The following is an 18,412-nucleotide window of genomic DNA, read 5'->3' on the forward strand; positions in this document are numbered from 1 at the left end:
GACACACTATTAGATATTTGGGGAGTACCTTTTCTGATATTGCTGCCAATATTTTTTCTACCCCGGTCATTGCCACCATTTTAGGTTCTCCGCTTTTCTTTTCTCTCCCGCCTCGTACCATTTTGCTGCTCGTAGCCACGCTGCAGCAACACGCAGGCAGGGAGAGGCAGGAGCGCACCTCTTTGCAGTCTTTATTCTACAGCTCAGAGTATTCCGGGCTCCAGATGGGCTAAAGAGTAAGGCTTGTTGGAGAAGGTGTTTCGGAACTCTTACACCTGACCTCTGTTCAGCCCAGCGCTATAACCGAAAGTCTTGCAACTTTTTTTTTTTTTTTAATAATAAAGGAAAGCAGCACCCAGAAATTCGAATTTCTGGGTGCAATTGAATGATCACTTGTGAAAGCTTTTGGCAGGTTCGTGTACTGCACCCTTTATTTCTGTAAGAGATATCCATGTTCACCTGATTAGATGGTGCCACAAAGATTTCTTTGTGTTATACCATTGCCCAGAGTGAGAGTTCCCCCCCCCCCAGCAATTAGAAAAATTTGTGGAGGTTAGAATCATTATTAATAGGCAGGCATGGGGGTGGCCACCTTCTACATCAGGGAATAAGCAACAAGGATCTTCTGAGTACTTCCAAGTGACCTGGATTGGCCACTGTCAGAGACGGGATATCAATGGACCATTGGTCTGATCCAGTCTGGCTCTTCCTGTGTGACAGAATACACGTGCCACGTTAAATACACAAGACTGTGGTTCCCAAGCCTGGCCCATTGACATAATGCATATGGTTATGGATAGATAGATTTGCATTCACTAAGTCTTCTACGTCATGCATATTTCTTGTGTTCAACCCTGCTGGCTGTGAGATCACTAGGTCAGGGTTTGGCACAATCGATATAACAGTTTAGTACATTTTTTTTCAGCCATGTTATTTTCCAGTAAAACCTCTGTTGTGCAAAACCCTTCTATGGAAGTAGTCCAGGCTTAATCATCTATTAATGTCGTCTATCTCAGTCAAGTTAGTGAATTCCAAGCACTAGCCCATTCTAATGAGATTTTATGGTACCCCAAAAACATAATGCAAACTTTCAGATAAACCCTGCCGCAGTTTATATTGTGAAGCCTTAGGAACTAATGTCCCGGCATCCATTCTCTGGCGGGGGGGACACTATTCACCAATGCACATAAAGACCGGAAGTAGGAAAGAAGACGAGCAAACACACTCATTTTACACTTGGGGGGGACAAAAAGGACTTCGCTTAAAAGTGTTGAACGTCGTCACTGTAAACAGAAGCCGGTGAGTGATTTTTTTTTATGTCATTATTTAAAAAAAATAATTCAGACGACCGCTAGTAAAGTCTTACCTGATCCTTGTCTCCTTCCTCGGCTTTGGGATTTCAGGTTATGGGCGCCGAGCTTCTCTTTCCGACAGCGCTAGCTAGGAAAGGAGGGGAGGGATTGGCGCTGCGAGATTCGGTCCGCAAGGCAGGGCTCTGCAGGAGCAGAGGACGCATGCGCAGGAACGGGGGTGGAGACACCCCCCCCCATGTGGCGGAGCAGGTGGAGGGCGAGCTGGCGACGTTAGTCCTCGTATGCTCCAAATGCACGGACCTCTGGCTACGACAGCAGTCAGATGGGCCAGGGGAGGTAGCTGATGGAAGACTTAGTCAGCGGGCAACCGGACTGTATCCTTACCTGCCCACACCTGCAGTACTGTTATCTCTCTATAGCAGGGGTGGCCAACTCCGATTCTCGAGAGCCACAAACAGCCCTGGTTTTCAGGATATCCCCACTGCATATGCATGACAGATTTTCATGCACTGCTTTCATTGTATGCAAACTATCTCATGCATATTCATTCAGGAGATCCTGAAAACCTGGCCTGTTTGTGAATGAATAAATAAATTTATTATTCACCTCACACTAAAAGGCAGAGGCGATGTGAAGCTGGAGGACCAGAGTTGGCCACCCCTGCTCTATATAATAATAAATATCCTCTCACTAAAAAAGGAGTACCAAATTTCAAGTTTTGATATGTCAGTTTGCAATCTCCAGTACATGTGTTCTAATTGAGAACAGGGCTCTGCTAGAACCATGCAAGGAAATTAGACAGTCAAGATTCAGATGCTATATGTGATTGACAGAGAGGTGCAAACTGGCAAGATGACACTAACCATCAATCAGCCTCTTACAGAGACTTGCATGTAAGTGCATTGGACTTGACCACCCTCAGCCTGTATACATCCATAGACAACGTTGTTGTCTTTGCAAGGCTTCAGTGCCTAGCAGATGTTAGAATTCTGGTGTTGAACAATGAAAATTAGGGCAACTTGCAAAATAATATTTGAACATGTACATCCAGTATTGTTCACAAAGAAGTAATTCTTCATACATTATAGCATATCCCTAAAGGCCCTTCTGTTTTAGCAGGAGTTGGCAAAGGTAGAGATCAACAAAAAATATAAAAGGATACCTTTATTGACAAGCTTTTGAGATTACACCCCTTCCTCAGGTCAAAAGCAAAATGAGCAGGTAGCATGACTTGAATTAAAGCTCCTTGGCTGGTCCTTCCAGTGCGGACTCTTCAGTTGTACCTGTGAGCCAGCAGTCACCCAAGACATGTTTGATCACTTTTCTACCCCCCACTCCCATAATGTATGGTGCCCCTGACCCGACAGGAACTCAAACCCCAAGAGCAAAGCTGCTGAAAGGATTCAGGTGTAGAGCTAATGGAAAATCTTTGGTTGTTCTGTAGCCCCTCTAGACTCCCATGGCTCACAGCCACTCAAGGAAGCGAGCGAGAAGCAGCAGCAGGAGTGAATCTTGCAGCAGGCCAAGGAAGAAAAGCTCAAGCAGGAGCAGCAGTAGTTCTTCCCCCGCTAGAAAAATCAAATTTAAATCACAAAACCCCAGCCAAAGCTCCACAAGGAAAAATGAAGGTAATGCATTTTGAGAGTAAATTGAAGCTTTTTTTTTTTCCCTCTAACTCATGACATGAGATTTTTTTTTTTAATTCAAGAATACTTTATCTTGATATGCTATGTAAGTATAATAAGTTAGTAAACATAAAATAGAACAATTCTGTGTAAAAGGATAAAAGCATAATAATTAGACTAGTAAAAGATGTGTGGAACTGGTAAAACAGATCTATCATGCAGCTTATGGAGATGTGAATTGGATTGAATTAGGACTAATACAGGTGACAACTCATATCATCCCACTCCCTTAGTCTCTATCCGCAACCCTCAACTTCTGGGAAAAATGTCTTTCATCCATAAACTCCCTACTCACCTCCCTGCAACTTGCTCTCAACTCATCTAAAACCGAGCTCCTCCTCCTCCACAACCAACAAACCTTTAAGCTCATTCCCCCCAATGATTCCTCTGCCATACCCCTCACCTCACAACCCCCTGTACAAAACCTTGGTGTCCTAATCGACCCCCACTTGAACCTAAAAAAACATGTCAGCTCCGTCCTAAAAGGAGGTTTCTACAAACTCAATATCATAAAAAAGCTTAAACCCCTCCTTCACACACATGACCTCAAAACTGTCATCCAAGCCACCATATCTTCTAAACTCGACTATTGCAACTCCCTATACTTAGGCTTCCCCATCTCTACCATCAAACCACTACAGATGCTGCAAAATGCTACTGCAAGGATTATCAGTAATGCACGCAAAACCGACCATAGAACCCCCATACTCAAAGAGCTACATTGGCTTCCCATTTCATCCCGCATCCTCTTCAAAACACTATCATACACAAATCTATCTACAAAAATAACTCCTCCTGGCTCAGTGAACCGTTCCAACTCATGCAAGCCGATCGCCCCATCAGAACCAACCTCAAATGCACTCTGCAAGTCCCTCCCCTCAAGAAGGCCAGACTCACAGCAACAAGAGACCGTGCTCTCTCAATAGTTGGCCCAACTACCTGGAACTCGCTACCATGCAACCTCCGCATGGAACCATGCCCTTTTAAATTCAGGAAAATGCTAAAGACATGGCTTTTCCGCCAGGCATTTCCAGATTAACAACCCTTGCTCTCTCTGCTTACCCCTCCCCCTTTCCCTCAGCTAAATTCCTGGCATTCCCACTAGGTTCCCCTAGAGCAATTATACCTCTCTCCCTCCCCCCGTCCGTGCCTTTCGCGCAGTTCCCTACCACTGTAAATAGTTTTTTCCCACTAACCTTAGTTGTCCGCACTGTGTAGTTCCTTTCTCTCAAGCTCCCCATTAGCGCTGTCTTTCTATTGTTTTGTTATCCCCCCTCCCCCGTCCCTATTTATTGTATTTTCTACCTTTTTGTTACAATGTAAACCGATATGATGTGTATTTTTTTTTTCCAAGATATTTTATTAAACAAAATCGTTCAGCACAACACTCCCAAAGAATACAAATGTACACAATACAGTAGGTCCAACCGTGCAGAACATACATGAAAATACCATATACAACAGGTTTTGACATTTTTTAGTGGTTACATCCTATCCCTTCCCCTATCCCCACCCCCCTTGATGTGTATTTTAATGTCAGTATAGAAAAGCTGTTAAATAAATAAATAAATAAAAATATATTTGAAGGCCATACATGAGGATTAATTGCATGGTTCCTGTGCTTTCTAGGGAAGGGATAAAGGGGGGGGGGGGGGGCACAAGTTCAATGTTTGTATGCAACTGGGGAGAAAAAGAGTACATGCAGCATCCAAGTCAGTTTTTACATTGATTTTTTAGGCCATTGTCATATTTGTGTGCAGTAGTCAGGCTTGAGCTGCCCACAGCTGGCTACTCTCTTTTGAGCCCATGTATGGAGTCTGTTCACGAATGAAATATGTTTCTTAATGAATTCATTTTGATCCTAGGATTTAGTGCCTAATGAACTCCCTGAGAAATATTCCCATCCCTCTCCTGGCCAAGCTTCTTTAGCTTGACCTCTTAGGCACCAGGCTTTCCTTAAGTGGGGACCAAGCAAATGAGAGAGAGACCCTTGCTGTTCTCCTGCTCCTTGGAACTCAGTTTGGGTTCAAGCACAGGAAGAAAATAAAGGCTTACCAGATATTTTCTTGGCGCAGAGTTCCTTCCATTCTTTTTTTTTTTTTTTTTGTTTTAAAGGAGCCCATACTGTTCTCGTGGTGCAGCCTTCCTTCTCAGGAAGCACTGCTACTCTAAATCCTGGTTTGTGTTCACATTCCTTTCAGTACTAATCGAAAAAGCCAAAGCAACGCGAAAGCAAAACCTTTCCTCCTCACCTTCTAAGGTGTCGTCTTCCTCAAGTTCCACTTCAGAGGACTCAAGTGACAGTGATTCCAACCCAAAAAAGAGGAGCCACAGCAAGAAGAAACGAAGGAAACACAAAGACAGAAAGGGGAAGAAGAAGAAGAAAAAAAAGTCCAAGACACACAAAATGAAGGTGAAAGAAAAGAAATCCCAGCCCAGGGATGATGGCCCTGGGCCTTCTCTGGCGCAGTGGCAGCGAGAGGCTGAGGCAGAGCCTGGCCCAGGTGAGGTTTGAATTTCCGGACTTAAGAAACCTTTCACCATGCGCCTCGTCTGCTCTCCCTGTTAGGTATTGTTTTGAAACAGCTGTTGGTATCCTGTGATTTTTGTATTATTATGGTGATACCAGGCAGTTTTTAAGCTAGATTTGTTTTAATATATTTAATTTCCCGTTGCTTTGCAAGCATACTCAAATGCGCTAGAAGCTGCCGGTGCCATATTGTAATGGCTGACGCTTTGGTTACAGTTTAATGTTTTAGTAAAGCTGAGCTGGACCAGTTGGGTTATTTGCATGGCTTTAGAGTTACAGTACTGAGAATTGTAAAAAGAAAAAAAAGTGGGGATTTCCCCCCCCCACCCCCACCCCAAAAAACCCCTTAAAAAATTGACGTAAATTTAAGATACTTGCTGTGTATATTCTTAAGGCTACTGGCTTCCCTCTCTCCTGTGGACTCCACCATCAGGATTCTGGGTTGGGAGTCATATGTAGAATAAGGCCGTGCCTTATCAAGCATTTGTTAGAAGGATCAGCTGTGCATGTCAGAACTGAGATTGGGTGGTTTTCTCCCTACTGTAAACTATGTCCCTGTTTGGCTTCTAGCTTTGACAGATGAACAGAAATCCAGGATTCAGGCCATGAAACCCATGACCAAAGAAGAATGGGATATGAGGCAAAGCATAATCAGAAGAGTGGTAGATCCAGAGACTGGGAGAACAAGGTTGAGTTGCATGTAAAAGTTAAATCTCTGAACAGAGCCATGCTAATCAAACCCCCCCAACTGCTGCTGGCAGCCAGCCGCAGCTCCGCTTTCTTCCATCCCATCCCCTCAGAAGCACTGCCACTTCATCTGAACCAGCCTGCCGTGCCCCCATGCTCAAGGTGTAAGGGAGCTAGGAGGAAAATTAAATGCAGAGGGAAAGAAAATAGAGAGGACAAATTAAAAATAACCAGACATCCACTCCCTAATGAAAGATGGGGATTATGCAGCCGCACTGCAGTGGAAATCTCATCCTTTTCCTCTTTGGAGATTGGGGGGGGGGGTGTGATAGCGGCAGTCTGGCTATGGGAAGGGTAAGTGGGAAGATTGGAGGATGTATAGGTGGAAAGCGTTTGAATGGGAGAATGCGAGCCAGGGAAAGGAAAGGGCTCTCCCTCTTGTATTTTCATCCATAACCAATACCACCACACTTCTTGGGGGCTGTAAAATTATAAATAAAAATGCCACATTTTGTTCTTAACAGATGAAGATCAGCACAGTTAGGGGGGTAGTCATGTAATTGCTTATATTGGTGTAACGTCTACAGGGCCCTTTTACTCAGTGGGTAAGGGAACATTTACAAATATTTTGATAATTATCCCACCAAAACTGCACCTAGATTTTTTTTTGCCCATACGGGCCCTACCCATATACTCAGGCATTGCCCCAGCTAAAGGACCATTTTACCCTCTTAGCAAAGAAAAGAAAATGGCAGATACCAAGAGTTCTTTATTCTGTGCAAATCATTACAAAAAGCCCGACTCAGGCCGGGTTTCGCTCATTTGAGCTGCTTCAGGGGCTATTGAATTTGATATCGGTGGTTACCTGCATGCAGCAATTCAGCTTCTCTTAATATTCTCTCATACTTGAACCAGTCACTCCCCCTATCTCCGTATACAATTTCAATCAAGAGCCACCGTATGGCTGCACTCCTAGGATAAAAAAATAGCTCACCAGCAAGGCATGATCCCTCAGTGCGATCACTTCTGCAAACCGGCGTGCAGCCCCTGAAGCAGCTCAAATGAGCAAAACTCAGCCTGAGTCGGGATTTTTGTGATGATTTGCACAGAATTAAGAACTCTTGGTGTTCACCGGTTCTCTTGTCTTGGTTGCTACCACTGGTTTGGATCGGTTTCTGGTTTGTTTCTTTGGACCTTCCCTTTTAAGAAACAGGCAGAGCCTTGCCTCAGATTGGCCACCGCTCAGGGGAATGTTATCCAGCTGCAGGCGCCTCGGATCCACAGCACCTGAGGGTGCTATTATTGTACAGCTGGCCAGGCTGCCTTGGATAAATAGAGTATGAGGCATTGGGAGCTGGAGCATTTTTTTTCTTTGTTTTTTTTCTCCTTAGGTCTAAAGGGTAAAAGGTTTGTAGAGCCTGCCAAACCTGGTAATTAACACAAAAATCAAAACCTGCAACACATTATCGAACATGCTGAACCAGTCTATGAAATGTATTAACTGTACTGTCGGAAAGCTCTATCACACATTTTTAAGAGAGAAGGGTGGTAATGTGGCATTCCTAATTTTAGTGCAACCACGTTATTAGAGGGCAGAGCCATTCATACTGCGTTCCTTTTACAGGCTTATTAAAGGAGATGGGGAAATCTTAGAAGAAATCGTGAGCAAAGAGAAACACAAGGAAATAAATAAGGTAAAACCTGTTGGCAGGAGGAAAAAAAAGATAGAAGTGCCCCGCTTACTCATACATGCTGTCTGTCCAGTGATGGTTTGAGGTTTAGTGAATAATATAGGTGGGTGTTTTCTCACAGGCTGAGCTACTTCCATACAAAAGCCAGGGCCAGGAATTTCACCATCTGATTTGATATAAATGCATTTTCTGGTGCTCCACCAGCTGCTGTAAGATAAAGTACATTCTGTATAAATCTGTATTGCAGAATTTGGAAACTGTGGTAAACAAAAACATTATCTAAAAACCAATTCTGTGGCAATAATGGCATGGCTGATTTGACTATTTTCCAGCAAGCCACCCGAGGAGATGGTCTCGCCTTCCAAATGAGGTCAGGACTGCTGCAGTAACCCTTGTGTGGAGGCAGAACCACAGAACGCAGCTGCCTCCCTGGACTGTGCCAAGCCTGGGGTGAGGGAATCGCTCTTCTGATAGCAGTCAGCCAGCTTTGGAGCTGAAGTGCTGGGCTGTGCTGTCTGGACTTACAGGACGACAGAACTCGCCTGGCTCCAGCAAACACGTCGGACACAGACTTGTACTATATCGGGCAAGCTCAAACGTTGTGAGGTGCTATTATGGTGACAGCACCTTCTCGGCTCAGCTTAAGTCGGAACAATGTGAGCCCTCTCCTTATGGCCTTCCTTCATGGATCAGACTCACACTGGGCTGTGAAAAAGGCGGAGTATTTTTCCCCATTGTGCACAACAAGGAAAAGTGAAAATAAGGGGCTTGCTGAACCAGTCTTCAGGCCTGGCTTTCCTGTGTATCAGTGTCTTTCCCTGGACTGGTGGAGAACCCCATCGCATTAAAAGTGAAAGGAAAAGAGAGACTGCTGCTCGTGTCTTTATAAATTTAGGACAGGGTGGATTAGTGCAGTAACTTACCTTAGAGGAGCTGCCCCCTCGTGCCCAGAGCAGTGCCAGCTTGCCCGCTTGCATCAGCCAAATGTGAGTTGAGCCACTGCTCACTCAACACAGATCTGTTATAGTGTGAAAACTACTGGGAAATTTTCTACTGCAATTACTGCTGTACATTTGCATCTCTTTTCCATGCTTAACCAAGCAGTGCTAAAGCTGGACGTGGCTTGTTGGCTGGGGCCTGGTTTGCTTTCAGGGTAGCAGGATGCACTGCAGAGCCTCTAGAGGAAGGTGAAATTGCTTACCCGGAGAAGTAGCCTAGTGGTTAGAGCAGCAGGCTACAAACTAGGAGACACCAGGGGTCAAGGCCCACTGTCGCTCCTTGTGACCTTGGGCAAGTCACTTCACCCTCCATTGCCTCACGTACAAACAGATCGTAAGCCCTGTGGGGAGAGGGAAATACCTACAGTACCTGAATGTGATGCACCTTGAAGTGCCAAAAAGCAGAATATAATCATCAAACTAAATACTTCTGCACCCTCGGGAAGAACAAGTGGGAATACTCCTCTCATGCAGCATTGGAGGCAGAGTTGGTCATTCTTTTTTTTTAAACACATCACTTCTACCCATGACATCATTCAAATCCTACATGCCCGTGTGCTACTGTTAGAGCTACTTGAAGAAAATAATAAATCACCACTCCTTACATATTTAAAAGTATTAAATTATATACATAGAAAATCATTAACACACATTTCCAACAGATTTATATCAATGTTTGAACTTTAAAAAAAAAAAAAAAAAAAAAAAAATCGATCTAGGGTTGACTTCTTGACTGGTGTCAAGAAAATTAGCAGGTAAGTAATAATTTCATCTTCCTTGTCCTTCTGTGCACCAGTCAGGAACATGGACCCATATATTACGGGTGGATTGACTGAATACTTGCTTTTAGAACCAAAGCACCAAATGATGCTTCTTGTTTGGCAAAAACATCCAATCTGTAATGTTTGATAATTCTCTTTACCATATCTGTTGCCCAAAACAATAGCTCCATTAGGTTTAAAGGTACATTCTACTAGAGCACAAGCGACTTCATGGGCAGAATTAGGGGCAATTAAGCCAATAGATATTTGTAGAGTCCCTACTTGGACAAGCTTAAATCCATTTTCTTTAATCCACCTTGCCATAGTTGCCTTAGAAACTGCCGCTCCCTTTCTATTGCCGAACAAATAATTTAGCTGTGTTTCTAAAACTCTTGGTAATACATAAGTATTGACAGATATATCTTTTAAGATGTAGTAAATGAAGTGCCCATAAGGAACCCTTATGGTCACTCCTAGCCCTATGAAGGCACGACTATTCTCTGATTTATATGAAAAAATGGAGACTACCTTTGGTAAAAAGGAGCGTACTGGTCTTAAAATTACCGAATGTTTGTGAATTTGAGAAACAGAGGCCTACATGACTCTTTGGCAGATGCTATAGCAACTAAAAAGACTTTTTAAAGTGAAAGTTGCTTTGACTAAGAGTTCAAAATGGGGCTATGTTAAGACTGATAGCACTAAATTTAAATTCCCTGTACGTACCCAGATCAGTCCAAACTCCTGGGTTTTGCCTCCCCTCCAGCAGATGGAGACCTCCTGTTATTGCCATTTAACAGGAGGTGCCACCTGCAGTCACTCAGTATTTCTCTGTCTCCAGCAGATGGTGGAGGTGCAAAGCTTGCAGTCTGTTTTGCCAAAAAAAAAAGAGATTGGACTACAGATTTCAGCAGTGCTTGCCTCCCAGGGGATCAGGGGACCCTTTTGTAGCTCACTCCTTGATTGTGGGACAGGGCTGAAAAGCGGGGGTCCCGGTTCACTGGTCCTTGGAGATGGACTGAGCCTGCAACTATTCTCTGAGGGAAGTGCTTATTCATTAGTTGTTTATTACTTATTAAAGTTTTTGTTGTAAAAAAAAAAAAAGTTTAAGAAAAGATCAGGAGGACAGCTCTGGGGGAGAGCAGACAGGGGCAGCTGTGCGCCTTACTTGATAGTGTTGTGGTCGTTTCTCCAGCAGCACTTGCTGCCTGGTGCCATTTTTCATGCCTGGTGCGGCTTGTGGGGACGTACGACGGCAAATGCTCCCGATTGCCTCTCTGGTGGGGAAGGCACTTCGGGGAGCATGGCAGTAGTGAAGTCTGCCAGGTGGCGTGAGCCTGGGAGGTTCTTGCTAGCATGGCCGCTCACGGACAATCCCTTCCCACTAAGCACGGAATCGGTGGCCATTTTAATCAAATGCAGGGCTGCCGCGGATGGGGATTGCCCTCCTCAGTTGTCTCCAGTGGTGGTGACCTCCGGAGGAGGTCTAGGCACAGAGGGGCCCCCTTCAGGCAGTGAGGACGACGCCCTGGAGGACTCATATGCTGCTGCTTCTTCTTTCTCAGATTTTGATCTTTTGTTGCACAAAGCCTATAAGGGCAGGAGGACCAAGTGGCACAAATCTGAGAAGATTGTTAAATTACAATTAGCAGAATGTGATCTTTTATCAACAGAAAAATTCTTACTGCGATTAATGTGGAAAAACGGTCTTGGTTTGTCCCTGGTAGTTTTAGGAAAGGCTTGGGAGAAGCAGGATTCACAGTTTATCTAGCTCTTCTCCAAATAGCATTTTTGCCTCTGAAAGGTAACCTACTCAGCCTAGATTTTGAACCTGAATCTGCTGCCCACCTTTGAAGCCATAAGTCTTCTGGCTCCCTCAGATAGAGCTAAAGACTTGGAAAAAAGCCTAAGCATCTCACAAACTATCAGCTAGATAAGCTGCGGACTCTAACCTATCTGCTTCTTCATCAGTAAACTGTTGTAACCAATAAAGCAAGGCCCTAGAAACATAACTGGAGCATATAACAAGCTGAAGAAAAAAAGTTTGCGGAGAAAAGATTTTAGCAGCATCTCTATTGTCTTGAGCTATTCCTCCCTACAAAGGAATTTTTTTTCTTAGCATTCAGACAGGTGAATCCAGAACCAGTGGGTGCACCTCTAGCAGCAAATGGAGACAGATCAAAGATGACATCACAGTGTGTGTGTATATATATATATATATATCCCTGCAGTGACATCAGCCCTCCAGTATTCACCATCTCCAGCAGATGGTGAATGCACATCTCCCTACTGGGGATTGCTTCAAGTTTTAGGAGAAAGAAGGAAATTTAATTCGCCACACTTTCCTGCTGTGATACCAAAATGGTCCTTCCCCCCCCCTCAGTTGAGAATTCCTGAGGTGATTTCTGTGATCCCTCAGATGAGTGCCTTAGGCCGGTAGCTGTTTTTTTCCAGCCACCATGGAGCATGGCGGTTACTGTATATGTCCCTCTCCCCCACAGCCAGAGACAGACTCTGTACTCAACCTGGACAGGCTGAGCTTAGTAAAGCTTAAAAACAAAACAAGGAGGAGGGATTGTTGTAGGGCTTTCTCCTTCCTCTGGTTGCTGACCTGACATTCATTCCCACCTCTGGAGAAGCTTATGGGATGTGGGCAGGTTGAGCAGCCTTTTTGGGCTAGGCCCCACGTTTAGGCTTTTCTCTGTGGACTGCGTGGTAGGCCATGGCAGTGTTTTCGCATGTTTTCCTATGTGGTAGGCTGCCCTCGTCAGGTGTGTGTGAGTGCTTCCAGCCTGTTTCAGGGGTGAGGTGAACAGAGGGCCCTTGTCAGTTCATCCAGATGTGGGCCGTTTCTTGAAAGGGCTGAAGCATCTTCGTCCTCCCTTGTGGAGTCTTAATCTGGTTTTGGATTTCTTAGCGGGCCCTATTTTGACCGCTGTGTAACCTTTCCTTGTGGTTACTGACCTTGAAAACTGTGTTTGTGGTGATTTGTTCTGCACGCAGAATATCCGAGCTGCAGGCCTTGTTTTGCCAGGAGCCGTTCCTTCGAGTGACTCCAGGGGTGATACAGCTGATACTGTTCCTTTTTGTCAAAAGTGGTCTCGGATTTTCACTTGAATCAGTCTTTTTCCCCTGCTGTCTCTGGCTAGGAAGAGGGATGCGGAGGAATATTGCCTGTTGCGACTCTTGGATGTTAAGACATATTGAGAGTTATCTGGAAGTTTCTAGACCTCTCAGGAAGACAGATTCCTCGTTTGTCCTCCATTGTGAAAGTACACAGGGTGAGCAGGTTTTGCGGGCTACTATAGCTCACTGGATTAAGGAGGTAGTCACAGCTGCATAGGTGGCTGCTGAGAAGCCATTGCTTAGTCAGATTAGGGCTCAGGCAGTGTCATGGGCAGAGGTTACATTGGCATAGACTCCAACAGGATAAAAATCCTGCATGAGACTAAATACAAAATTGAATCTTTTTGGGTAGAAATCCCTTGTGTGTCAGGGAAGACTATAGTGATAGGGGTATACTACCGTCCACCTGGTCAAGATGGTGAGATGGACAGTGAAATGCTAAGAGAAATTAGGGAAGCTAACCAAATTGGTAGTGCAGTAATAATGGGAGACTTCAATTACCCCAATATAGACTGGGTAAATGTATCATCGGGTCACGCTAGAGAGATAACGTTCCTGGATGGAATAAATGATAGCTTTATGGAGCAATTGGTTCAGGAACCGACGAGAGAGGGAGCAATTTTAGATCTAATTCTCAGTGGAGCACAGGACTTGGTGAGAGAGGTAACGGTGGTGGGGCCGCTTGGCAATAGTGATCATAATATGATCAAATTTGATTTAATGACTGGAAAAGGAACAGTGTGCAAATCCAAGGCTCTCGTGCTAAACTTTCAAAAGGGAAACTTTGATAAAATGAGAAAAATTGTTAGAAAAAAACTGAAAGGAGCAGCTACAAAAGTAAAAAATGTCCAAGAGGCGTGGTCATTGTTAAAAAATACCATTCTAGAAGCACAGTCCAGATGTATTCCACACATTAAGAAAGGTGGAAAGAAGGCAAAACGATTACCGGCATGGTTAAAAGGGGAGGTGAAAGAAGCTATTTTAGGCAAAAGATCTTCATTCAAAAATTGGAAGAAGGATCCAACAGAAGAAAATAGAATAAAGCATAAACATTGGCAAGTTAAATGTAAGACATTGATAAGACAGGCTAAGAGAGAATTTGAAAAGAAGTTGGCTGTAGAGGCAAAAACTCACAGTAAAAACTTTTTTAAATATATCCGAAGCAGAAAGCCTGTGAGGGAGTCAGTTGGACCATTAGATGATCGAGGGGTTAAAGGGGCACTTAGAGAAGATAAGAAAATTATTCCTTGCCTAATTTTCGTTCCTGTAGTACCATGGATCAGTCCAGACCGTGGGTTATGTCCCCAATCCAGCAGATGGAGTCAGCACAAGCTTCGAGGGGGCGTCACCATATATGCTACTACCCCCTCTGCAGGAGTTCAGTATCGAGTATATCAAAGCCCGAGGAGAAATAGAACCCCTTTAGTGGATCAAGTTTATATGAACCGGCAACGGTAAACCGGATAACATCAATAGAAATTGTAACCGTCCTACCAACGGGTAGGAAGCTGTGTAAACAGCACGCCAACGTGTAGTGGGCTGTGAGAACAGTGAGACTGAAGAGTCGGGAAAGCCCTATCACACTACAGTCCCGTAGAGAAGAGTCGAGCAGGATTGAGACCCAAGCGCGGTGGGCGTCTGGACTGATCCATGGTACTACAGGAACGAAAATTAGCAGGTAAGGAATAATTTTCTTTTCCCTGTACGTACCTGGATCAGTCCAGACCGTGGGATGTACCCAAGCTTCCCTAACTCGGGTGGGGTCCTGCGAGGCCTGCTCGGAGAACCTGCTCACCAAAATGTCCCGTGACTGAAGAGGCGAGATGCAGGCGCCTCGAGAACGTGTGGAAAGATTTCCAGGTAACTGCTCTGCAGATTTCCTGAGGAGAGACGGAGCGAGCCTCCGCCCAGGAAGCCGCCTGAGAACGTGTAGAATGAGCTACTATGCCGGGCGGGGGAGTCCGCCCCGCCCCAATGTATGAAGCAGCAATACCCGCTTTCAGCCACCTCGCAATGGTCGCCTTCGAGGCCGGAGACCCTTTCCTGGGACCGGACCAAAGCACGAAGAGATGGACAGAAATCCGGAACTCATTGGTAGCCTCCAGATAGAGACGCAGCGTGCGTCTGACATCCAATAGTCGGAGAGCCTTCGGCTCGGAGGAAGAAAAGGACGGCAGTTCCACCGTCTGGTTCACATGGAATGCAGACACTACCTTCGGTAGGAAGGAAGGCACTGTGCGAAGCGACACTCCAGAGTCGGAGAAACGTAAATAAGGCTCTCTACACGACAGAGCCTGCAGCTCCGAAATGCGGCGAGCGGAACAGATGGCCACCAGGAATACCGCCTTGAGAGTGAGATCCTTGATCATTGCAGTGCGCAGTGGCCCGAACGGTGGTCCCGACAGGGAGCGAAGCACCAGGTTGAGACTCCAGGATGGACACGGGTCCCGTACTGGAGGACGTAAATGCTTGACCCCCTTGAGGAAACGCGCAATGTCCGTATGCTGTAGCAGAGAGCCGCCATCGCGCAACAGCGAACCCAGGGCGGCCACCTGTACCCGCAGGGAATTATAGGCGAGTCCTTTGACCACCCCCGCCTGTAAAAACTGTAGGATCTGAGATACCGAAGCCTTAGTAGGTCTCGTGTCCTGACTAGCACACCACAGCTCGAACACCTTCCAGACTCGAACATAGGCCACCGATGTCGATGTCTTACATGCCCGCAGCAGTGTGGATACTACCGCCTCCGGATAGCCCCGGCGCCGGAGGCGGCGCCTCTCGAAAGCCAGGCCACAAGACAAAAGAGTTCTGCCTGATCGAAAAATACTGGGCCCTGACGTAAGAGACGGGGGAGGTGCCCCAGCCTGACTGGCCCGTCGATCACCAGCTGTAGCAGGTCCGCGAACCAAGGCCTCCTGGGCCATTCCGGAGCGACGAAGATCGCGGTCCCCTGACGGCTGTCTATTCTGCGAAGCATCCTGCCCACCAGGGGCCACGGCGGAAACGCGTAGAGTAGAAGATGTGACGGCCACGAAAGGGCCCGCGCATCCACTCCCTCCGCGCCGCGCTCTCTCCGACGACTGAAGAAGCGAGGAGCCTTGGCGTTGAGAGCGGAGGCCATCAAGTCCAAGTTGGGGGGCTCCCCACCGATGGACTAGAAGTTGCATCGCGTCCTCGGACAGAGACCACTCTCCGGGGGCCAGCAGCTGGCGACTGAGGAAGTCCGCCTGAACGTTGTCCACTCCGGCGATGTGCGAGGCCGCTAGCCGGACGAGATGACGCTCCGCCCATTGCATCAGCAGCGCCGCCTCTAGCGCTACCTGCGGACTGCGCGTGCCGCCTTGGCGGTTGATGTAGGCCACGGTGGTAGCATTGTCCGATAGGATTCTGACCTCCCGGTTCCGAAGAAGCGGCAGGAAGTGTCGCAGAGCTAACCTGACTGCCCTGGTTTCCAGATGGTTGATGGACCACTTCGCCTCCACCGCGGACCACGTCCCCTGTGTGGCGCTTTGATCGCAGACCGCACCCCAGCCCAGCAGACTGGCATCGGTGGTTACTGTCACCCAATTGGGCAAGTCGAGAGACACGCCGTGGGCCAGAATCGATGGATCCAACCACCAGCCCAGACTGTCCCTGGCCTTTTGCGAAAGTGGAAGAATCATCTGGTAGTCCTGCGAAATTGGTTTCCAACGGGAGAGGAGCGCCCACTGCAAGGGCCTGAGATGCGCAAACGCCCAAGGGACCATGTCGATGGTAGAACCCCTCACCCCCAGGAGCTGGAGGTAGTCCCAGGAGGTGGGATCTTGTAACGCAGAGAACCGCTTTACATGCTCCCGCAAAGATTGCGCCTTGTCCTGACGCAGGAAGACTTCGCCCAGCCGGGTGTCGAAGGTCGCTCCCAAAAAAAAATCCAAGCGCTGCGAGGGTACGAGGGAGCTCTTGGAGAAGTTCACCACCCATCCCAGGGACTGCAGGAACTGTACCACCCTGCTCACCGCTGCTGGTCCCTAGCTGAAGGACTTCGCTCGAATGAGCCAATCATCCAGATAAGGATGGACCAGCACGCCCTCCTTTCGAAGGGCTGCCGCCACAACTACCATGATTTTGGTAAAGGTACGCGGTGCCGTCGCCAATCCGAACGGGAGAGCTATGAACTGGAAGTGTTGGTCCAGGATCTTGAACCGGAGGAGACAGTGATGGGCCGGGTGGATGGGAATGTGCAGGTAGGCCTCCGTGAGATCCAGAGAGGCGAGGAACTCCCCCCGATGTACCGCCGTGATCACGGACCGCAGCGTTTCCATGCGAAACCGGACCACTCGGAGGGACTTGTTGACTTCCTTGAGATCCAGGATGGGCCGGAAGGACCCGTCCTTCTTTGGCACGGCGAAGTAGATGGAATAGTGACCCGAGCCCACCTCTCCGGAGGGCACGGGGGCGATAGCACCTATTTCCCGAAGTCTGTCCAAAGTCGCCAGCACCTCCCGTCTCTTGAGCGCCGACCGCAGGGGGAGAAAATGAACCTTGCCTGTGGGGGACGGACAAATTCCAATGCGTAGCCGTGTTCTACGGTGTCCAGGCCCCACTGGTCCGAGGTGATCTGCGCCCACTCCTGGTAGAAAAACGCCAGCCGGCCCCCAATTCTGGGGCTGGCGGAGTGGGCGAGCCTGACATCATTGCGAGGTCGTAGGAGAGGGGCTACCTGCTCCGGGGGTGGTGCGGGCGGGCCTCCGTCCTCGAAAGGAACGCGACCAGGACTGTGACCTGGAGGCGGCGGGTCTAGAGCCCGATGGCCTGTAGCGGCGTTGCGCCCTGGCTCTGGTCCGGGAAGAGGCATACGCTCTCGAAGGCCGATATCTGTCCTCCGGCAGACGATGAACCGCGTTTTCCCCCAGGGACTTGATGATCCGATCCAGATCCTCCCCGAAGAGGAACTTACCTCTGAATGGCAGGGAGCCCAGACTCGACTTGGAGGACGTATCCGCCGCCCAGTTGCGAAGCCACAGGGGGCGCCGTGCCGCCACTACCGACACCATGGATCTTGCTAGGACCCGAAACAGGTCGTACGAGGCATCCGCCCCGTACGCCACCGCCGCTTCTAGCCTGTCCGCCTGGGCGGCCTCCTCAGCGGGCAGGTCCTGCGACGTGAGCAGCTGTTGTACCCAGAGAAGACTCGCCCTCTGAGCAAGGGAACTGCACATCACTGCCCGCATGCCCAGAGCGGAGACCTCGAAGACCCTCTTCAGGAAAACCTCCAATTTGCGATCTTGCGTATCCCGCAAGGCCGCTCCTCCCGTCACCGGTATCGTCATCCTCTTCGTGACCGCCGACACCGCGGAGTCCACTTTTGGAGCCTTGATGAGATCCAGGAAATCCTCCGGTAGTGGGAAGAGCTTTTCCATGGCCCGGCTGCCCTTCAGAGAAGCCTCCGGGGTATCCCATTCTCCAGTGAGAAGCTGCAGTAACGATTCGTGAATGGGAAACGCTCGAGCCCTGGGCCGCAGGGCTGCCAGGACCGGGTTCCCCTTCTTCGAAGAAGTGACGACTGCCGGCGCTACTGGGGCAGGCGGGTCTGGCGGTGGGTCCAGATCCAAATCCTGAATTATAAGTGGAATAAGGTCATCCAG

The 18,412-nt window shown here is 47.8% G+C and overlaps 1 protein-coding gene across 1 annotated transcript; it reads left to right on the plus strand.

Moving 5' to 3' along the window:
- The first annotated feature begins 1,175 nt into the window (after positions 1 to 1,175).
- Positions 1,176 to 9,632, plus strand: ARL6IP4 (ADP ribosylation factor like GTPase 6 interacting protein 4). The gene is made up of 6 exons (XM_029570985.1): positions 1,176 to 1,299; positions 2,758 to 2,941; positions 5,200 to 5,502; positions 6,099 to 6,216; positions 7,840 to 7,909; positions 8,239 to 9,632. Exons 2-6 carry the CDS (start codon positions 2,773 to 2,775, stop codon positions 8,293 to 8,295), a joined length of 717 nt encoding a protein of 238 aa, XP_029426845.1. The 5' UTR covers positions 1,176 to 1,299; positions 2,758 to 2,772; the 3' UTR covers positions 8,296 to 9,632.
- Positions 9,633 to 18,412: the final 8,780 nt, after the last annotated feature.

This window comes from Rhinatrema bivittatum, chromosome 11 (assembly GCF_901001135.1).
Source record: "Rhinatrema bivittatum chromosome 11, aRhiBiv1.1, whole genome shotgun sequence".
NCBI classification, from domain to species: Eukaryota; Metazoa; Chordata; class Amphibia; order Gymnophiona; family Rhinatrematidae; genus Rhinatrema; species Rhinatrema bivittatum.

Coding starts and splice junctions, on each gene's coding strand:
- ARL6IP4 (XM_029570985.1), top strand. CDS start 2,773: ATGGCTCACAGCCACTCAAGGAAGCGAGCGAGAAGCAGCAGCAGGAGT. Junction 2,942..5,199: donor CTCCACAAGGAAAAATGAAG/GTAATGCATTTT, acceptor CATTCCTTTCAG/TACTAATCGAAAAAGCCAAA. Junction 5,503..6,098: donor TGAGGCAGAGCCTGGCCCAG/GTGAGGTTTGAA, acceptor TTTGGCTTCTAG/CTTTGACAGATGAACAGAAA.